The sequence below is a fragment of the Lupinus angustifolius genome, chromosome LG14, assembly GCF_001865875.1.
Source record: "Lupinus angustifolius cultivar Tanjil chromosome LG14, LupAngTanjil_v1.0, whole genome shotgun sequence".
NCBI lineage: Eukaryota > Viridiplantae > Streptophyta > Magnoliopsida > Fabales > Fabaceae > Lupinus > Lupinus angustifolius.
This window is the reverse complement of record NC_032022.1, coordinates 13,340,794-13,358,672: the sequence shown is the minus strand read 5'-3', so window position 1 is coordinate 13,358,672 and position 17,879 is coordinate 13,340,794. Positions and strand designations below refer to the sequence as shown.

Below are 17,879 nucleotides of genomic sequence, written 5' to 3'. Positions count from 1 at the left end.
AAGGTTGGTAGGCTAAACCACCAAACCATCTCAGTCAAGAGAGGCACCCACCCATTCATACCTCCTAAACATGTTCAATGATTCAATCATTGTGTAATGTGCATTTTATCAATACTCAACCCAAATTCTATGTATCAAAATCATTTGGAACATAGTCATTCCACAATCTCTTTAGTACAAATAATTACATGTTATCTTATTCTGTCAAATATTGGTACGACACATATACTACTATATTAAAATTTTATGGTTTGTAATTGAGTTTTGATGAGTCCTCCACTTCTAATTTATATATATAGTATTGAATTGAATGATGAAACCAAAGTCATCATCGTGATAATCGTAATCATCTATAGAAAAAGAAGGGGTAGCTGGGAACTACTACTATTATTACAAATAAAGTGTGGCAGTACCACGTGCACTTTCATTGAATAAACCCACCTAGCCTCAATCCAAAACCAAACCTACCTCAACTCAAACCCCATTAACTTAACTACCTATTTGACCCTTCTTTTTTTCATCGTCACCATTTCCACGTACTTAACCCCAACCTACCCATTTTTTCACTCATCCTTCTGCTTCTTCCTAAACACACCCATTTGAAAATAAATAAATAAAAATCTATTCTTTCATTTCATCTTATACTGTTTCCATTTCCAAGGTTTGTGTTTGTGATCCATTTCTTCACTTTTAGTTGATTCCATGTGTTTGAATCTATTGGCTTGATTTCTATATTTGCTTTCTGTATTTTTTATGACCCTTTTGAAAGTTCTTCAGAGGGTAGTTGAATTTTTTTAGTGTTCGTTAAGAAAAGGAAAAACATTTTATCCTCAATTGTTTGGAATTGCTTTTGGTTTTGCAAAAAAGTTACCTTTTTTGTTAGGTGGGTCAATTGACACTTTCTGCAGGGATTCGAGAGGTTAATTGATTGAAAAGGTGTTAGTTGAGTTATCATTGGATGATGATAGTTTTTTTTATCGGTGCAATTGATGTTTTTGCTATACAACATCTCAGATAGAGAGAGAAAGAGACTGAACTACTAGGCTGTGTTTGATTGTTTATATCTTGCAGTGAAAGCTGTAGCCTTGTGAGGATTGGGTTTGTAATAGAATTTTACAAATGGATCCTTGATTTGCCTAAGTGAGTGCACCATATCACTCACAGTTCTGAATGCTTGCAAAATCGGAGTTTGTTACCAAGTCCATATATGTTTGACCAAAACACAACCTTACAACTTTTTTGTGGTCCATTGCTTTTGTTCTTGTCAATCTTGCTATTAAAACTTGGGAGTTGGGATGAGTTCTCTATTGCTTTATCTTCAGTTTCTTTCTTCTATAAAAGGAGCTAGATCGCTAATCCTATAGAAAATTTCCAGAATTCCATTAGTGAACAAGCATATTAATTGAAAAAGAATAATACTTAATGTCTAGTCGAGTTTCAAATGTCTTGAGCTCCTGGTAATATTTTTTTTTTGCTGTGCAGTACATAGGAGGCACTTAGAAGGAGAACAATAATGGCTGGCATTGGCCGTGGGAATGGGTACATAAATGGTGTACAGTCAAATAGACATCCCGCTACAGTATCTGAAGTAGCTGAATTCTGCAGTGCCCTCGGTGGAAATAAGCCGATTCATAGCATATTAATTGCAAACAATGGAATGGCAGCAGTCAAGTTTATACGTAGTGTTAGGAGCTGGGCCTATGAGACATTCGGCACAGAGAAGGCTATCTTGTTGGTTGCCATGGCTACTCCAGAGGATATGAGGATCAATGCAGAACATATCAGAATAGCCGATCAATTTGTAGAAGTACCTGGTGGGACCAATAACAATAACTATGCCAATGTACAGCTTATTGTAGAGGTGTGTACATTTTTTTGCTTGAGGTTTTGAACCTTAAGTAATTGTCCATTTTGAAAGTTATCAGTTTATACTTTGTTGTTTTTTATGAAAGATATCAATCTGAACATCATAAAAAAGAAAACACATTTTTAGACTCTTCACAGGAGCGTTAAAAACTGCATACTTCTGAAGACATGAAATATACAGTTGATAAAAATGTGTATTGCATAATGTGCTCCTGTTGCTTAATATCTTTCTTGCTGCCTATAGTTTACTGCACTTGCTCTTGTCATTTCAGAGCTTATGCAGTAATGATTTTTCATCTTATATAACTTCTAACATCTGCTGACTTGTATGCAATATACTTCCCAGATGGCTGAGATAACTCACGTTGATGCCGTGTGGCCTGGTTGGGGTCATGCATCAGAGAATCCCGAGCTTCCTGATGCATTGAAAGAAAGAGGAATTGTATTTCTTGGTCCTCCTGCTGTATCTATGGCAGCATTGGGAGATAAAATTGGTTCGTCGTTGATTGCTCAAGCAGCGGAAGTGCCAACCCTTCCATGGAGTGGTTCTCATGTAAATTTCAATCTTCAGTAATTGTGTAGTTCTTTTGTAAGGGATGCTCTTTAACTTTGAAGCTTTTCCTTACAGGTGAAAATACCTCCTGACAGTTGCTTGGTTACCATTCCTGATGAAATTTATCGGGAAGCATGTGTTTATACTACAGAAGAAGCAATTGCAAGTTGTCAAGTTGTAGGATACCCTGCTATGATCAAGGCATCTTGGGGTGGTGGTGGTAAAGGCATAAGAAAGGTTTGCTTCTTGTGTGATCAATACTTAGCATACAGAAAATCTTATAGCATTTGTGCAGCTAATCTGGGAAGCTAATTTTGTCTTCCAGGAATGTATAAATTATTTCAAACAGAAAACTGGATAAATACCTATAATGCTGTGAAACTTTGCACCAATCTTATTCTTGTGTGATTTGATTGGCAACGTTTAGAAACTAACAGTCATGTGAATATTTTAGGTTCATAATGATGATGAAGTAAGGGCATTGTTCAAGCAAGTTCAAGGTGAAGTCCCAGGCTCACCTATATTTATAATGAAGGTTGCATCCCAGGTTAGATAATCCACTGAACCTTGATCTGAATGGGCATGATTCTTGGATTCTTGATCATATTCTGATGATCTCTTTTGTTTCCAAATAGAGCCGACATCTAGAAGTCCAGTTACTTTGTGATCAACATGGAAATGTTGCAGCTTTGCATAGCCGTGATTGCAGTATCCAAAGGAGGCATCAAAAGGTATGGAAATTTCTGTCACCACGCCAAATTGCCATGGTGAAATTAACCTTACAAATGACCTAATCACTCATCTGTAACAGATCATTGAAGAGGGTCCCATTACTGTAGCTCCTCATGCAACGGTGAAACAACTAGAACAGGCAGCTAGAAGATTAGCGAAATCTGTAAATTATGTTGGTGCAGCTACTGTTGAGTATCTTTATAGCATGGAGACTGGCGCATACTACTTTTTAGAGTTGAACCCCCGACTACAGGTGTTGTACTATAACCATGGGTTTTACCCACTTCATAGTTAAATTTTCTCTTTCTTATGACTTGGTTAATTCTCCTTTTGACTTTAGTTCTCCAACTGTTTATGACTAATATGTCAGATGATACTTTCTTCTATGGACATAGAAGCACAAATTGTACAATCTGCTTTATGATAATGCTTAGAATTTGCAAGTGACATAGGCATTTGAGCTTAACTAGTTACTCTTGCATAATGCTTCTGTATATTTTTAGAGATTTGTGTGAATGTTTCTATTATAATGCTTAAAGTTAGCGCTTCCTAGTTTATATACCCTGTTTTATTTTTTATTTTTATGTTTCCTGATATTTTTCACAAATATAGCTGATCGTTTTTCAATTAACTCTTATATAGGTTGAGCATCCTGTTACTGAGTGGATAGCAGAGATAAACCTTCCGGCGGCACAAGTTGCTGTTGGGATGGGTATCCCTCTCTGGCAAATCCCTGGTACAATTCAGATAAATTCTTTGAACTTTTTTATTGTTTCCTCACTGATTTGGTTTCTTACGTTTCTTTCACGTGTCTCACTTAACAGAGATACGGCGTTTCTATGGTGTGGAACATGGTGGTGGTAATGATGCTTGGAGGAAAACATCAGGTTTAGCTACTGCTTTTGATTTTGACAAGGTAGAATCTACGAGGCCAAAAGGTCATTGTGTGGCTGTGCGAGTCACAAGTGAGGACCCCGATGATGGTTTTAAGCCTACAAGTGGGAAAGTGCAGGTTAACTACTAAGTCCAAGTATCCAACAGCCATCTTACTGTTACTTCATTCATCCCATTATTTGTACTGACTTTAAATATGTGTGCAGGAGCTAAGCTTTAAAAGCAAGCCAAATGTGTGGGCATACTTCTCTGTTAAGGTAAGTCTTCTATTTCTTCTTACGTGGGTATACCTTCAATGTTGGGGCGCTAAGTATTGTTGAATTATATGTTTACAGTCTGGAGGAGGAATCCATGAATTCTCAGATTCTCAGTTTGGTAAGTAGTAACTATTAATAAACAAATAGTTAACAAATTACCTATTCTTGATTATCAAATGCCCAAGGCAATGCTTGTGAACTTTGATTGAAAGAGATTGCAGATTTCACATTATCATGTTGATATATTTATGTGTAACTCTTATTTGTTCGTTTTTACCTCATTCTTTTGGTGCATAATGAAAAACCCACCTGGCCTTGTTATGGGAAATATAATTAGCCCGGGATTGCATGATCTTTAATTTGTAGCGAGCAAATAGGAGCCCATTATTACATGAGAACTTCGGATAATTATCTAGAACTGTTGATTCATCTATTTAGTAATTTAAATAAGAACCTCATGATTGGTGAATTTTGAAATGTAGGGTGTCAACTCTCCATAATATACTTTCTTTCTTGTTCTTACATTCATGTATTTACACAACTCCCCTTCTATAACTTACCTTCTATTAGGCTCTAATACCCTATCTTTTACCTCAGGGCATGTTTTTGCTTTTGGAGAGTCTAGAGCTTTAGCTATTGCAAATATGGTTCTGGGGCTAAAGGAGATTCAAATTCGTGGAGAAATTCATACCAATGTTGATTACACCATTGATCTTCTGAATGTAAGTTATCACACGTTGCCTTAGTATTGTATAAGAAGTGTGTAGCAAACGAAGTGACGTAAGTACATTATTTGATCTCAGGCTGCAGACTACAGAGATAACAAGATTCACACAGGTTGGTTGGACAGTAGAATTGCAATGCGAGTTAGAGCAGAGAGGCCTCCCTGGTATCTTTCTGTTGTTGGAGGGGCACTCTATGTAAGCAAACTTGTTTTTTATATCTTTTTTTCCTTTACTTTTTTTTGTTTCGTAATGTGGAATTCATGGCCTGTGCTTCTTCCAATTAATACAGAAAGCTTCTGCTAGCAGTGCAGCATTGGTTTCAGACTATGTTGGGTATCTTGAAAAGGGACAAATCCCTCCCAAGGTATTGTGTCTAAATGGGTGAAATATATAGTTCATAGTGCACTCAACTCTTCTTACTTTTAAGTGAACTAATTTTTGTTAATACTTATGCCAGCACATATCCCTTGTCCATTCTCAAGTGTCCTTGAACATTGAAGGAAGCAAATACACGGTATGCATTGTTAAAATATCAATTTGGTGGACATTGTGTGTTGTTTCCCTCCCTTTTTTGAGTCTTCTGTCTTTATAGGAAATGATCAGTTTCAGTTAATCATATCTTGTAAAACAATTTCTAGATTGACATGATACGAGGAGGATCTGGAAGTTATAGATTGAGAATGAATGAATCAGAGATAGAGGCAGAGATACATACTTTACGTGATGGAGGTTTGCTGATGCAGGCAAGTATTGTTATCATCGGTTTTTGTAGTTTGCCCATTACAGTAATACTCATCCATTAAATTTATAGCATTTAATGCTTTTTTTGGGTACATATAGTATTCAATTCTTTGTGAACACATGTGCGTTATTGTTTCATTCATAATTATAACTTTTTTGGGTATGATGTATTTGATATGGACATTTACCCATGCTCTTCTGGCTCCTAAAACTTAAGAAATAGTATGCAAAATTAAATCATTTAGCATATATTCTTTGTGGATGTGTTATGTTCCTCTCTCAAGTAGGTAATTGTTGTGTATAAAGAAACATTTCCTGCTTCTATAGATGTTGTATATTAAAATCATTTAATAGTTCTTAGTATGGATAGTCAATAACAGGCTTGTGTAGATAGAGTTGATGTCTTCCTAAAGTGTCTCTTTTTAGTTCATCGAGTTATAAACTAGAATTTATTATGACACATCTATATTCTGCTAGCATTTGATTAAAAGTTGAGGAAAAAAATATCTTTAACTTAGCCAACACTGTCATGCTTTATCCTTGAGATGTAATATTGAGTTTCTATAATTTCTATTTTACAGATTGTCCTTTGTTCTATATCTTATTCTTGAGTTATTAACTAGTTGTTTCAACTTCTTACAGTTGGATGGAAATAGTCATATAATATATGCCGAGGAAGAAGCAGCTGGAACTCGCCTTCTAATAGATGGAAGGACATGCTTGCTTCAGGTATAACAAGTTTATTCTTACCTTAAAGTTTATTCTTTTTTCCTTGTGGCTGAGGCAAGTTTCTAAAATGTTATTATATGCAGAATGACCATGATCCATCAAAGTTAATTGCGGAGACACCATGCAAGCTTATGAGATATTTGGTTGTGGATGACAGTCATGTTGATGCTGACACACCATATGCTGAAGTTGAGGTCATGAAGATGTGCATGCCTCTTCTTTCGCCTGCTTCCGGGATTATTCATTTCAAACTGTCTGAAGGTCAAGCAATGCAGGTATATAGTGTTCGACATAGAAAGTATAAGAGCTTCAAATTAGAAGAGAGATTAAGATAACATTATCTTTTGTAGGCTGGTGAACTAATAGCAAGGCTTGATCTTGATGATCCTTCAGCTGTAAGAAAGGCAGAACCTTTCAATGGGACCTTCCCAGTCTTGGGCCTTCCTACTGCAATTTCTGGTAAAGTTCATCAGAAGTGTGCGGCAAGCTTAAATGCGGCACGAATGATTCTTGCTGGCTATGAGCACAATATTGATGATGTAAGCTAATCATTGACTTAGATTCATTAGCACCCTGATTCTATTATGATTATTATCAGATTAGTATATGATTGTCTGATTAACGAGTTATCTATCTCAGGTTGTAAAAAGTTTGCTCCATTGCCTTGATAGTCCCGAATTGCCTTTCCTTCAATGGCAAGAGTGTTTCGCTGTTCTGGCAAACCGTCTTCCCAAAGACCTGAGAAATGAGGTAAAGGGACACCCTGCTAGCTTTTTCCTCTGCTTTAACATCTAAACAGTGATCTGAGATGGCCTTGAACAATGTGGTTTTTCAGCTGGAATCAAAATATAAGGAGTTCGAGAGGATTTCGAGCACTCAAGTTGTTGATTTCCCTGCTAAATTATTGAAGGGAATTCTTGAAGTGAGTTTCTGTTCTTGAATCCCTCATTCCGATTTTTTCCTCTTTGACATGAATAACCCATTGGTTGTACTTTACACTGCAGGCTCATCTTTCCTCCTGCCCCGACAAAGAAAAAGGAGCTCAAGAAAGATTAGTTGAACCTCTGCTGAGTCTTGTGAAGTCTTATGATGGTGGAAGAGAAAGCCATGCCCATAAAATCGTTCAATCCCTTTTTGAAGAGTATCTTTTTGTTGAAGAACTATTTAGTGATAATATACTGGTTAGTATATCTAAATTAGGAACTAACTAAGCATATCTTTTATTACAAAAGATTTTTTATTTATCATTTAACTTTCTAGAGTTCTAGAATATTCATAACTTTTTCTTTCATGCCTAGGCTGATGTAATTGAGCGCCTCCGCCTTCAATATAAGAAGGATCTATTGAAGATTGTAGATATAGTGCTCTCTCATCAGGTATACACTTTTATAACATGCTCAGTTGAAGTGCTTTGCTTCCTTGAAGTTTTGCTGACATTATATGGCAATTATATAATTTATATTAATTGAATTTCTCGGTTTTCAGGGTGTCAAGAGTAAAAATAAGCTGATACTGCAACTCATGGATAAACTGGTTTACCCTAACCCCGCTGCTTACAGGGATCAACTAATCCGTTTCTCTCAACTCAACCATACCAATTATTCTCAGGTTGGACATTTCCCTGAGATATTCCGATGAATCTGAAAAGTAGAGTTCTATGTTCATCATGTTATATTTTTAGATCTCACATTATCTTTTCTACTGGAAGAGAATTATGAATATATACCATTCAATTATCTGCTTTTAATTTTTATGGAACAATTTGAGAATAAATCTGATGTTTAATTATCCTGATACAGTTGGCTCTTAAGGCAAGTCAACTGCTGGAACAAACTAAGTTGAGTGAACTTCGATCCAGCATTGCCAGAAGTCTTTCTGAACTAGAGATGTTCACTGAGGATGGTGAAACTATTGATACTCCCAAGAGGAAGAGCGCCATTAATGACCGAATGGAGGACCTTGTGAGTGCTACTTTGGCAGTTGAAGATGCCCTTGTGGGTTTATTTGATCACAGCGACCACACCCTTCAAAGGAGGGTTGTGGAAACTTATATACGCAGGCTCTACCAGGTATATCAATTTCTATTGATATTATTTGACACTTCCCTAATTTTTATTGCTCTTCTTTTGTTTTGTAATTTTTTTGGGGGGTAATCGACGGGATTGTCGTATGTTTTTCGAACTTTTATATCTTCTATAATCCATTTCTTGTTAAAGGGAGTGTCATTTGTAACTTTTAGTATCTGTTGTCAGCCATATCTTGTCAAAGGGAGTGTCCGGATGCAGTGGAACAGATCTGGTCTTATTGCTTCATGGGAGTTCTTAGAGGAGTACATTGAAAGGAAGAGTGGGGTCGAAGACCAAATATCAGAACAAACACTGGTGGGGAAACACAATAAGAAGAAATGGGGAGTGATGGTTGTACTTAAATCTCTTCAATTTTTACCTGCAATGATAAGTGATGCCCTAAGGGAAGCAAGCGGTAACCTACACGAAGCACTTCCTAGTGAACCAGTTAAGTATGGTAATATGATGCATATTGCACTGGTCGGTATCAACAACCAGATGAGTTTACTGCAAGACAGGTACTATTTTGGGAACTCCTTAAATTTACTTGAAGTTTGAACCCGAAATGTGTGTGTATGTACTTGTTGACACATCAGTGGTTGTACAGCTCAGTTATTTTGGGATTTATAGACTAGTACTGATGTTTTAGCTTAGAAGCATCTTCAATCCTATTGGTTTGATTTGATAATTGGGATCACTATTGAACAATATTTTTATCTTTCTTTCTTGTATAAATCAACCTCACATGGACAAATATTCTTTTTGTTGAAATACTCTGTTCAGAACCTCCAACGTCTTCTTGACAAGAATTTTTTGTGTTTTGCAGTGGTGATGAGGATCAGGCTCAAGAAAGAATAAAAAAATTAGCCAAAATACTCAAAGATCAGGAAGTGGGCCCCACTATACGGGCAGCGGGTGTTGGAGTAATTAGCTGTATCATACAGAGGGATGAAGGGCGTGCACCAATGAGGCACTCCTTCCACTGGCCAGCAGAAAAGAACTATTATGAGGAGGAGCCTCTGTTGCGTCATTTGGAACCTCCCCTATCCATTTATCTGGAATTGGTTAGTTCATGGTTCAAGTCCTCTATTTTACTTTTGAAGGCAGGAAAGAAGAAAATTTCACTTGTATGCTAGATCTTAAACTTGTTTACTTAATTACTTGTCTGTTTATAGGAAAAACTTAAAGCCTATGAGAATATACGGTATACCCCATCTCGAGATCGTCAATGGCACCTGTACACAGTTACGGATAACAAACCACAACCAATTCAAAGAATGTTTCTTCGAACACTTCTAAGACAGCCAACCACAAATGAAGGGTTCTCTTTGTATCAAAGGCTGGATGCAGAAAAATCTCTTACCCAATTGGCTATGTCCTTCACTTCCAGGAGCATTTTTAGGTCATTGATGGCTGCAATGGAGGAGTTGGAACTTAATGCACACAATGCCAATATCAAATCTGAACATGCTCATATGTACCTCTATATCATACGCGAGCAGCAAATAGATGATCTTGTGCCTTATACAAAGTAATTATGGCTGCATAATTGTCCATATATGTTATTTTAGCATATCTTGAAGATTCTTTAACCTGTGTCTTACATTTTGGATGTTAATGTCAGGAGAATCGACATAGATGCTGCCCGAGAAGAAGTAACAGTTGCGGAAATCTTAGAAGGACTGGCACATGAAGTCCATTCATCTGTTGGTGTAAGAATGCATAGATTAGGGGTTGTTGTATGGGAAATCAAGCTCTGGATGGCAGCCTGTGGTCAGGCAAATGGTGCTTGGAGGGTTATTGTAAACAACGTGACAGGTCATACATGCACTGTACATGTAAGTCTTTATTTACTTAAAACGTTTCAATGAAAAGCTTTCTTGCATGCCAAAACTTTTCTACCCAGCTTGTCAAAGGTTTATTTTGACAAGCAAACTGTCATTAAAAATATGCAATGGCAAATGTAACCTTCTGCCTGTACTGAATATAAATAAATTCTCACTGTCAGCTATATCTCACCTTCTTGTACTGAATACTATTTCTAAATATTGATTTCGTTGAATTTATATAAATTCAGATATACCGAGAAATGGAGGATACCGACACTCATAAAGTGGTATACAGTTCAGTAGGTGTGAAGGGTCCGTTGCATGGTGTACCAGTGAATGAAAATTATCAATCTTTAGAAGTTATTGACCGAAAACGCCTTTCAGCGAGAAAGAACAGCACCACATACTGCTACGATTTCCCCCTGGTAAGTTCTATTCAATGAATTTAGATGAAACATAGGTTTCTTTTCTCTCTGTCTGCTGGTGTTGGCATGTATGTGCGTGTGTTCCACTTCCTTTTAATGGCTACATGATAAGACAAATTAAACTATATTTTCTAAGGAGAAATGCTTCTTGCAGGCATTTGAAACAGCCTTGGAACAGTCATGGGCAACCCAACAGTCTGGATCTCAAAGAGCCAAAGATACAAATCTTCTAAAAGCAACAGAGCTTAAATTTGCTGACAAAGAAGGTAGTTGGGGTACTCCTCTTGTTGCTGTGGAGCGTTCTCCTGGACTGAATGACGTTGGAATGGTAGCCTGGTTAATGGAAATGTGTACCCCCGAGTTTCCATCTGGAAGAACAATATTGGTTGTAACAAATGATGTAACCTTCAAGGCTGGTTCTTTTGGCCCAAGAGAGGATGCATTCTTCCGTGCAGTAACTGATCTTGCATGTGCGAAAAAACTACCTTTAATTTATTTAGCAGCAAATTCTGGTGCCCGTTTAGGTGTAGCCGAGGAAGTGAAAGCCTGTTTTAGAGTTGGTTGGTCTGAGGAATGTAGCCCTGAGCATGGGTTCCAGTACGTATATTTAACACCTGAGGATTATGCTCGGATTGAATCATCAGTGATAGCACATGAATTAAAGCTTGAAAGTGGAGAAACCAGATGGGTCATAGACACCATTGTTGGGAAAGAGGATGGCCTGGGGGTCGAAAACTTGAGTGGTAGTGGTGCCATTGCTGGTGCCTATTCAAGGGCATACAAGGAAACTTTTACATTGACATATGTGACTGGCAGGACTGTTGGAATAGGGGCTTATCTTGCCAGGCTTGGAATGAGATGCATACAGAGGCTTGATCAGCCCATAATTCTTACTGGTTTTTCAGCGTTAAATAAACTTCTTGGTCGGGAGGTATACAGCTCTCACATGCAACTTGGTGGACCTAAAATCATGGCAACTAATGGAGTTGTTCACCTTACAGTTTCGGATGACCTTGAAGGTGTTTCTGCTATTTTGAAGTGGCTTAGCTACGTTCCTTCACATGTAGGTGGTAAGCTCCCCATTGTAAAGTCCCTTGATTCTCCAGAAAGACGAGTGGAGTACTTGCCTGAAAACTCATGTGATCCTCGTGCTGCCATCGCTGGAACTACTGATGGTAACGGAAGATGGCTAGGAGGCATTTTTGACAAGGACAGCTTTGTGGAGACATTAGAAGGATGGGCAAGGACAGTTGTTACAGGAAGGGCAAAGCTCGGAGGAATTCCTGTCGGAATTGTTGCTGTAGAAACACAAACAGTAATGCAAATAATACCTGCCGATCCAGGCCAGCTTGATTCTCATGAGAGGGTTGTTCCTCAAGCAGGACAGGTGTGGTTTCCTGATTCTGCTGCCAAGACAGCCCAATCAATATTGGATTTCAACAGAGAAGAGCTCCCACTTTTCATTCTTGCAAATTGGAGAGGCTTTTCAGGTGGGCAGAGGGACCTTTTTGAAGGAATTCTTCAGGCTGGATCAACCATTGTAGAGAACCTTAGGACATACAAACAGCCCATATTTGTGTACATCCCAATGATGGGTGAACTCCGTGGTGGGGCGTGGGTTGTTGTTGACAGTCGAATCAATTCAGACCACATTGAAATGTATGCCGATCGAACAGCTAAAGGCAATGTCCTGGAGCCAGAAGGAATGATTGAGATCAAATTCAGAACAAGAGAATTGTTAGAGTGCATGGGCAGATTGGATCAACAGTTGATAACTCTGAAGGCAAAACTTCAGGAGGCCAAGAGTAACAGAGAAATTGTGACCATTGAATCCTTACAGCAGCAGATTAAGACCCGCGAGAAACAGCTTTTGCCCATGTATACCCAGATAGCTACCAAATTTGCTGAACTGCATGATACTTCCTTAAGAATGGCTGCAAAGGGGGTGGTAAGAGAAGTTTTGGACTGGGGTAACTCCCGTGCTGTCTTCTACCGAAGATTGAACAGAAGAATTGGTGAGCAGACACTGATCAACAGTTTTAGAGATGCTGCAGGTGGTGACCATTTGTCACATGTATCCGCGTTGGAATTGCTCAAGAACGTGTATTTGAATTCTGATATCGCCAAAGGTAGAGAAGATGCCTGGTCGGATGATGAAGCCTTCTTCAGATGGAAGGATAATCCTACAAACTATGAGGATAAACTAAAGGAATTGCGTGCTCAGAAAGTGTTGCTTCAACTGACAAATATCGGTGACTCAGTTCTAGATATGCAAGCTTTACCTCAAGGCCTTGCTGCCCTTTTAAGCAAGGTAAAGCACTTAAAACACTTTCATTACAATACCAATTTGTTATTTTTATTTTATTTTGCTGGTTACATTAACTTTATGTTATTTGCTTCCTCATATCTTTGAAACTTGGAGCTAATTATTTGAATTTTTGTGCAGTTGGAGCCATCAAGTCGTGTGAAGTTGACGGATGAACTTCGCAAGGTACTTGGTTAGAAGACAATAAATTGAAAGGTGATCTGTGTTCATGGTCTTTAGAAGTTAATGGCTATGTAAAATTGTAGCCATTGTAGTTGTGCAATTGTGTAGCAGCACCCCTTTATGGATATAGATATTTAATTTATGCATTCAGAGGATTAGAACCTGCAGCACCACTTTAGGTCTGCTGGTGATTGATTATTTTCATGTATCTGAATAAATTTGTAATTTATGCATAACAATTTTGGGCATTGACCTTTTTGATAAAACTTTTAAAAATATGAGGCTTGAGCATGAGCTTGAATCATTAAAATAATTGAGTATAACATGTTTATTTAGCTAAAAATGGTGCTTGTGAAGGGTGATGGTTGTTTGTAGGGTGCAAATATGATGAACTATATGTTGAATCTACTTACTAAGGAGCAAGATAAAATACAACACATGGTTAAAAGGGCATTGGGAGAAATGGCGATGAACATTAACCTTGGACAGTTGACATTCTGAAATTCATTTCTTACAATTTTATGAGTGTTCTTTGATTCTTAGAACACATGAGTTATTCTGTTATGTTCATGAATAACTCATGTACTAGAAGAAGCAAATAATACTCATAGAATACAAGGAATGAAGTTCAGAATGCCTACCCTAAAAACCTTTCCTATATTCTATGGTTGACTTTTATCCCTCATTTCTCAGCTGCCCTTTCTTGACATCTAGTGTTTCACTGTGACAAACTTGGCCAATGATGGAGATCAAAATGGATGAGGCAAAACAAGTGCTATCCCATATAACACTTGATATTGGTGGTCACAATGATAGTTATAAAAATGGGTGTTTGTGAAGGATAATAGCTTTTTGTAAGGGGTGCAAGGGTGGTATTATAGGTTGTATGAGGCTAGGTTTTTCAAGTACAAGCTTTCATATGTGGACAATGATGGAGGCTATGTTTGATGAGTGTTCATCTTTGATGTGTTAAGCTAATATAAATATAAATATATTATAAAAAGGTTATACCAATTTATCTAAAAAAAATCTTATTATTTTTACTCAACTTAAAAAAAAAACATACATCTTAATAAAAAATATTTTAACAGAATCTGATATATGAAGACAAAAACTACTAAGTATTAACACACCAAAAAGTATTGTCATTGTTTATAATATCTTTATTGTATATAGAACTTAAGACAATAAGCAATCCGAACAAATTATAAAGTTCAAACCAAAGATTATATTATCTTTGAGAATTGGACCATAATAAACATTTTATTTAAGACACCAGTTGACAGCATTCAACTCAAATGCTCTTCAGAATTCAAGGTACTCAACACTATGTTGGAGAGCATGCACAACATATACATTATTTCTCTGCACAAAGAAAAGCAAAGTTCTTGTCATATATATATTCAGGAAGCATTTTATTAGCTGAAAATTCATTAGTAAATAGTAACTAACTAAATCAATGCTCATTTACAAATTAACAATGCAACTTAATACTACTGAACTTCTTGCATGCATGTTAGAACTCAAAGAATGTAATTGTAGTTACCAGGTGATGGTTTGAATAATCTAAGAAGAGGGTCGGTGGAAACACCATTCCTCTCAGATGTCTGGTTCTGGCCATACAAACCAGTTGAAAATTCCCTGAAAATTCAAAAAAATATGAAAGTTTTCAATTTTGTTGTATATAAGTTAAGTTATAAAAGTAAAACACAAAAGAGATTGTGAGAAAAAGCAGTGGAGAAAAGGGGTTGAAGGACAACCTTGGATTGGTAGCAGCATGAGAAGGGTTTGTAGGGTTGGAAATTTGAACTTCATTCCTTAAATTTTCAGGAGTATTATTTGCTTCTTCGGGTGCATGGGTTGTTCCATTTTCTGTTCCACGTGAATCCTTCTGCTGCATCCACTCAATATAAACCAACCACAACAACCTTAAACTCTCATCATGAGTTCTCAAGTTCTTTATTAAAAACCTTATTACTTTCTCTTACTGTATCATTCTTCTGAATTATTAAAAGATTGGATAGAGAAGGATTCAAAATTACTAAAAAAAGTCTACTTTAAAGTTTGAGGTGAAGATATTGACATTTCAATTTTGTGTATTTTACACTCTTTTCTAACCAATCAAATTTGTCATAAAATGAGTAAGTGAAATCATCTACATTGGTTGTTTTTATTGATTGCTTACACTCATAAACAACTATTGCAACCCTTTGGATGTTACTCAAGGGTTAGGTGAGTCCTAGAAAGAGAAAAGTGTGTAATATTAAGAATGCAGGTCAGCTATGGAATCTATTAAAGATACTTTTGAAAGCTATTGAGATGAAGTTAAAAAATGAGTAATACCCATTTAGGAAACTTTAGTAAGTTGCAGAATTAAAATACTCATGGGACATTAGGGTTTATATACATTCTTTAAATAAATTTTTCTTTGAGAGAAAAAAATCAATCAACATATGCATGCATAGGCAAGAAAAATAGGTACCTCTGTCTTTCGATGCTTAGGACGTGAAGATGATTCTCCAACTTCAAATCGTTTCCGAGGACGACCACGACGTGGTGGTTCATATTCCTCACCCTATGGTGCAACATAAACTCTATCATGTTTAGCTTAACTATTTCACTTGTTACATTTTTTTTTCAAAATGGTAATATTTCAAATTAAAGTTCCATAATAATATTTGTTCAACATACTAACCATTTAAAGGATAAATGAAAATATTTAAAATTATACACTTCAAATGTTGTCACTATTTAATTCGAATGATTGTGATATAGATGCCATATTTCATGCACAAAACTTACCAAAAAATGATAGTAAGATGTACCATCTAAGTATCCTATTGGCAATCATGTAGATATGTAGAAATTTTATCTAAAATAGTGATTATAAATATTATCATCTTTGTCTCAAAAGTTAAAAGACAAGAAGTTATTCAAAAATTGTTATCCTTACATTTTTGCCTTTCCAATTTTTCCACATTGTAGGCCTTTTTGAAGAAACAGGAGGGACTTGCTGCAGCTGTAAACTCGATGCTCTTTCAGGCCTAATAAATTGAAATATTTGAAGTAAATAAAAAGCCACATACTTCAAGTTCATTAAAAAAAAAAGAAGCATTTGAATTAAATAAAAACTAATAGTTTTGATAATGGCACATCAAATTGCCACATTATCTGCTATGTCTTTCTTGTTTTGAAACAAATGATGAAGAAAAATGTGTTGTTTTCTTAACATTTATCATAAAAATTGAACTATTGATATAATAAAATTTATGCTCAAATGTAATAATTGTACCTTAAAAGACCTGCAGTTTCAGACATTGGTGGTTGTGAACTTGTTCCATCGGTTATTGTAATACCTAAAGGCCCAATATTCCTTGACCTATTTGCTTGCTGACCTATGAGGTTGGAGGAAAGTGTTGAAGGTTGGTATATTGCAGAACTCTGACCTTGTATATTAGAGGCACCCAATATTTGACTTTGCACATCATTTCCTTCATATATCATCCGAGCCGACCTTTCATATTTTCAAAATGAATTAAATAGTAATTATAATGTAGAAATTAATAAAATTTTAATAATAGCATTGCATAATATCAAAGAGATTTGGATTTGTTGTGTGCTTAGTTGATGTCTTCACATACATCAACCAATGTTTTAAATTGTTATCTTAATTGTGGTTATGAATACATTATGGTAACTACAATATAAAACAGTTTTGTTAATGGCACATCAAATTACCACATTATCTCCCATGTCTTTCTTGTTTTGAAACAAATGATGAAGAAAAATGCTTTAATTTCTTAACATTCATGAGAACTATTATATAATGAAATTGATGCACAAATATAATAAGAGTGTAATATATATGCACTGACAATGATGGAGGACAATGTAAATTGTAAAAACTCTTACACAGTCGGTGTTTTTTCTTCATATAATAATTGTACCTTAAAAGACCTGCGATCTCAGACACTCGTGCTTGTGAACTTGTTCCATCCGTTATTGTAAGACCTAAAGGCCCTATATTTCTTGACCTACTTGCTTGTTGACCTGTGAGGTTGGATGGAAGAGTTGAAGGTTGGTATATTGTAGAACCTTGACCCTCTATACTAGAGGCGCCCAATATTTGATTTTGTTCACCATTTCCTTCATATACCATCTGACCCGGCCTTTCATATTTTCAAAATGAATGAAATAGTATTATAATAAAGAAATTAATAAAAATTTAATAATAGCATTGCATAATATCATAGGGATTTGGATTTGTTGTGTGCTTAGTTGATGTCTTGACATATATCAACCAATGTTTTAAATTATTATCTTAAATGTGGTTATGGCTACATTACAGTGATTACATTTGTGGTAAAATATTGTCTCAACGTTGTTGTGAGACTTCCGAAACAACGATCTTATAGGCGCAATTGCAATTCTTCAGTACAATTTAAAACATTCATATCAACTTTTCTAAATGCTTTTATCAAACTTTTTAATATATGCTATGTGCAAACACCATATTCCATGTATTGGATTATTGTAGCAAACATTTTTTACAGACAAATGTTATTATGTTTATA

General features: G+C 36.1%; 2 protein-coding genes across 3 annotated transcripts; one reads left to right on the top strand and one right to left on the bottom strand.

Annotated features, from left to right (window-relative positions):
* Nucleotides 427–13,593, top strand: LOC109326603 (acetyl-CoA carboxylase 1-like). 2 transcript variants are annotated; one of them, XM_019559313.1, is made up of 32 exons: nt 427–661; nt 1,490–1,861; nt 2,213–2,419; nt 2,495–2,656; nt 2,874–2,966; nt 3,055–3,150; nt 3,231–3,404; nt 3,794–3,887; nt 3,976–4,163; nt 4,252–4,302; nt 4,381–4,420; nt 4,900–5,024; nt 5,106–5,222; nt 5,317–5,391; nt 5,485–5,541; nt 5,666–5,770; nt 6,411–6,497; nt 6,581–6,772; nt 6,848–7,036; nt 7,137–7,247; nt 7,333–7,419; nt 7,502–7,678; nt 7,796–7,873; nt 7,983–8,105; nt 8,297–8,566; nt 8,750–9,081; nt 9,390–9,627; nt 9,739–10,094; nt 10,188–10,401; nt 10,641–10,817; nt 10,972–13,128; nt 13,264–13,593. In XM_019559313.1, exons 2-32 carry the CDS (start codon nt 1,514–1,516, stop codon nt 13,318–13,320), a joined length of 6,777 nt encoding a protein of 2,258 aa, XP_019414858.1. In that variant the 5' UTR covers nt 427–661; nt 1,490–1,513; the 3' UTR covers nt 13,321–13,593. The 2 variants fall into 2 exon arrangements, with proteins under 2 accessions (XP_019414858.1, XP_019414857.1); XM_019559312.1 differs by having other exon boundaries at nt 1,483–1,861.
* On the bottom strand, nt 14,455–17,464 carry LOC109326403. Its single transcript, XM_019559087.1, has 7 exons — nt 17,253–17,464; nt 16,598–16,819; nt 16,259–16,349; nt 15,788–15,880; nt 15,066–15,199; nt 14,852–14,946; nt 14,455–14,670 (listed from the first exon to the last, which is right to left on the bottom strand). The coding sequence occupies exons 1-7, from the start codon at nt 17,462–17,464 to the stop codon at nt 14,663–14,665; spliced, it is 855 nt and encodes a 284-aa protein (XP_019414632.1). The 3' UTR covers nt 14,455–14,662.

Coding starts and splice junctions, on each gene's coding strand:
- LOC109326603 (XM_019559313.1), top strand. CDS start 1,514: ATGGCTGGCATTGGCCGTGGGAATGGGTACATAAATGGTGTACAGTCA. Junction 3,888..3,975: donor CCCTCTCTGGCAAATCCCTG/GTACAATTCAGA, acceptor CTCACTTAACAG/AGATACGGCGTTTCTATGGT. Junction 4,421..4,899: donor ATTCTCAGATTCTCAGTTTG/GTAAGTAGTAAC, acceptor CTTTTACCTCAG/GGCATGTTTTTGCTTTTGGA.
- LOC109326403 (XM_019559087.1), bottom strand. CDS start 17,464: ATGGTATATGAAGGAAATGGTGAACAAAATCAAATATTGGGCGCCTCT. Junction 16,350..16,597: donor GAAACTGCAGGTCTTTTAAG/GTACAATTATTA, acceptor TCAATTTATTAG/GCCTGAAAGAGCATCGAGTT. Junction 15,881..16,258: donor AAAATTGGAAAGGCAAAAAT/GTAAGGATAACA, acceptor GTTGCACCATAG/GGTGAGGAATATGAACCACC.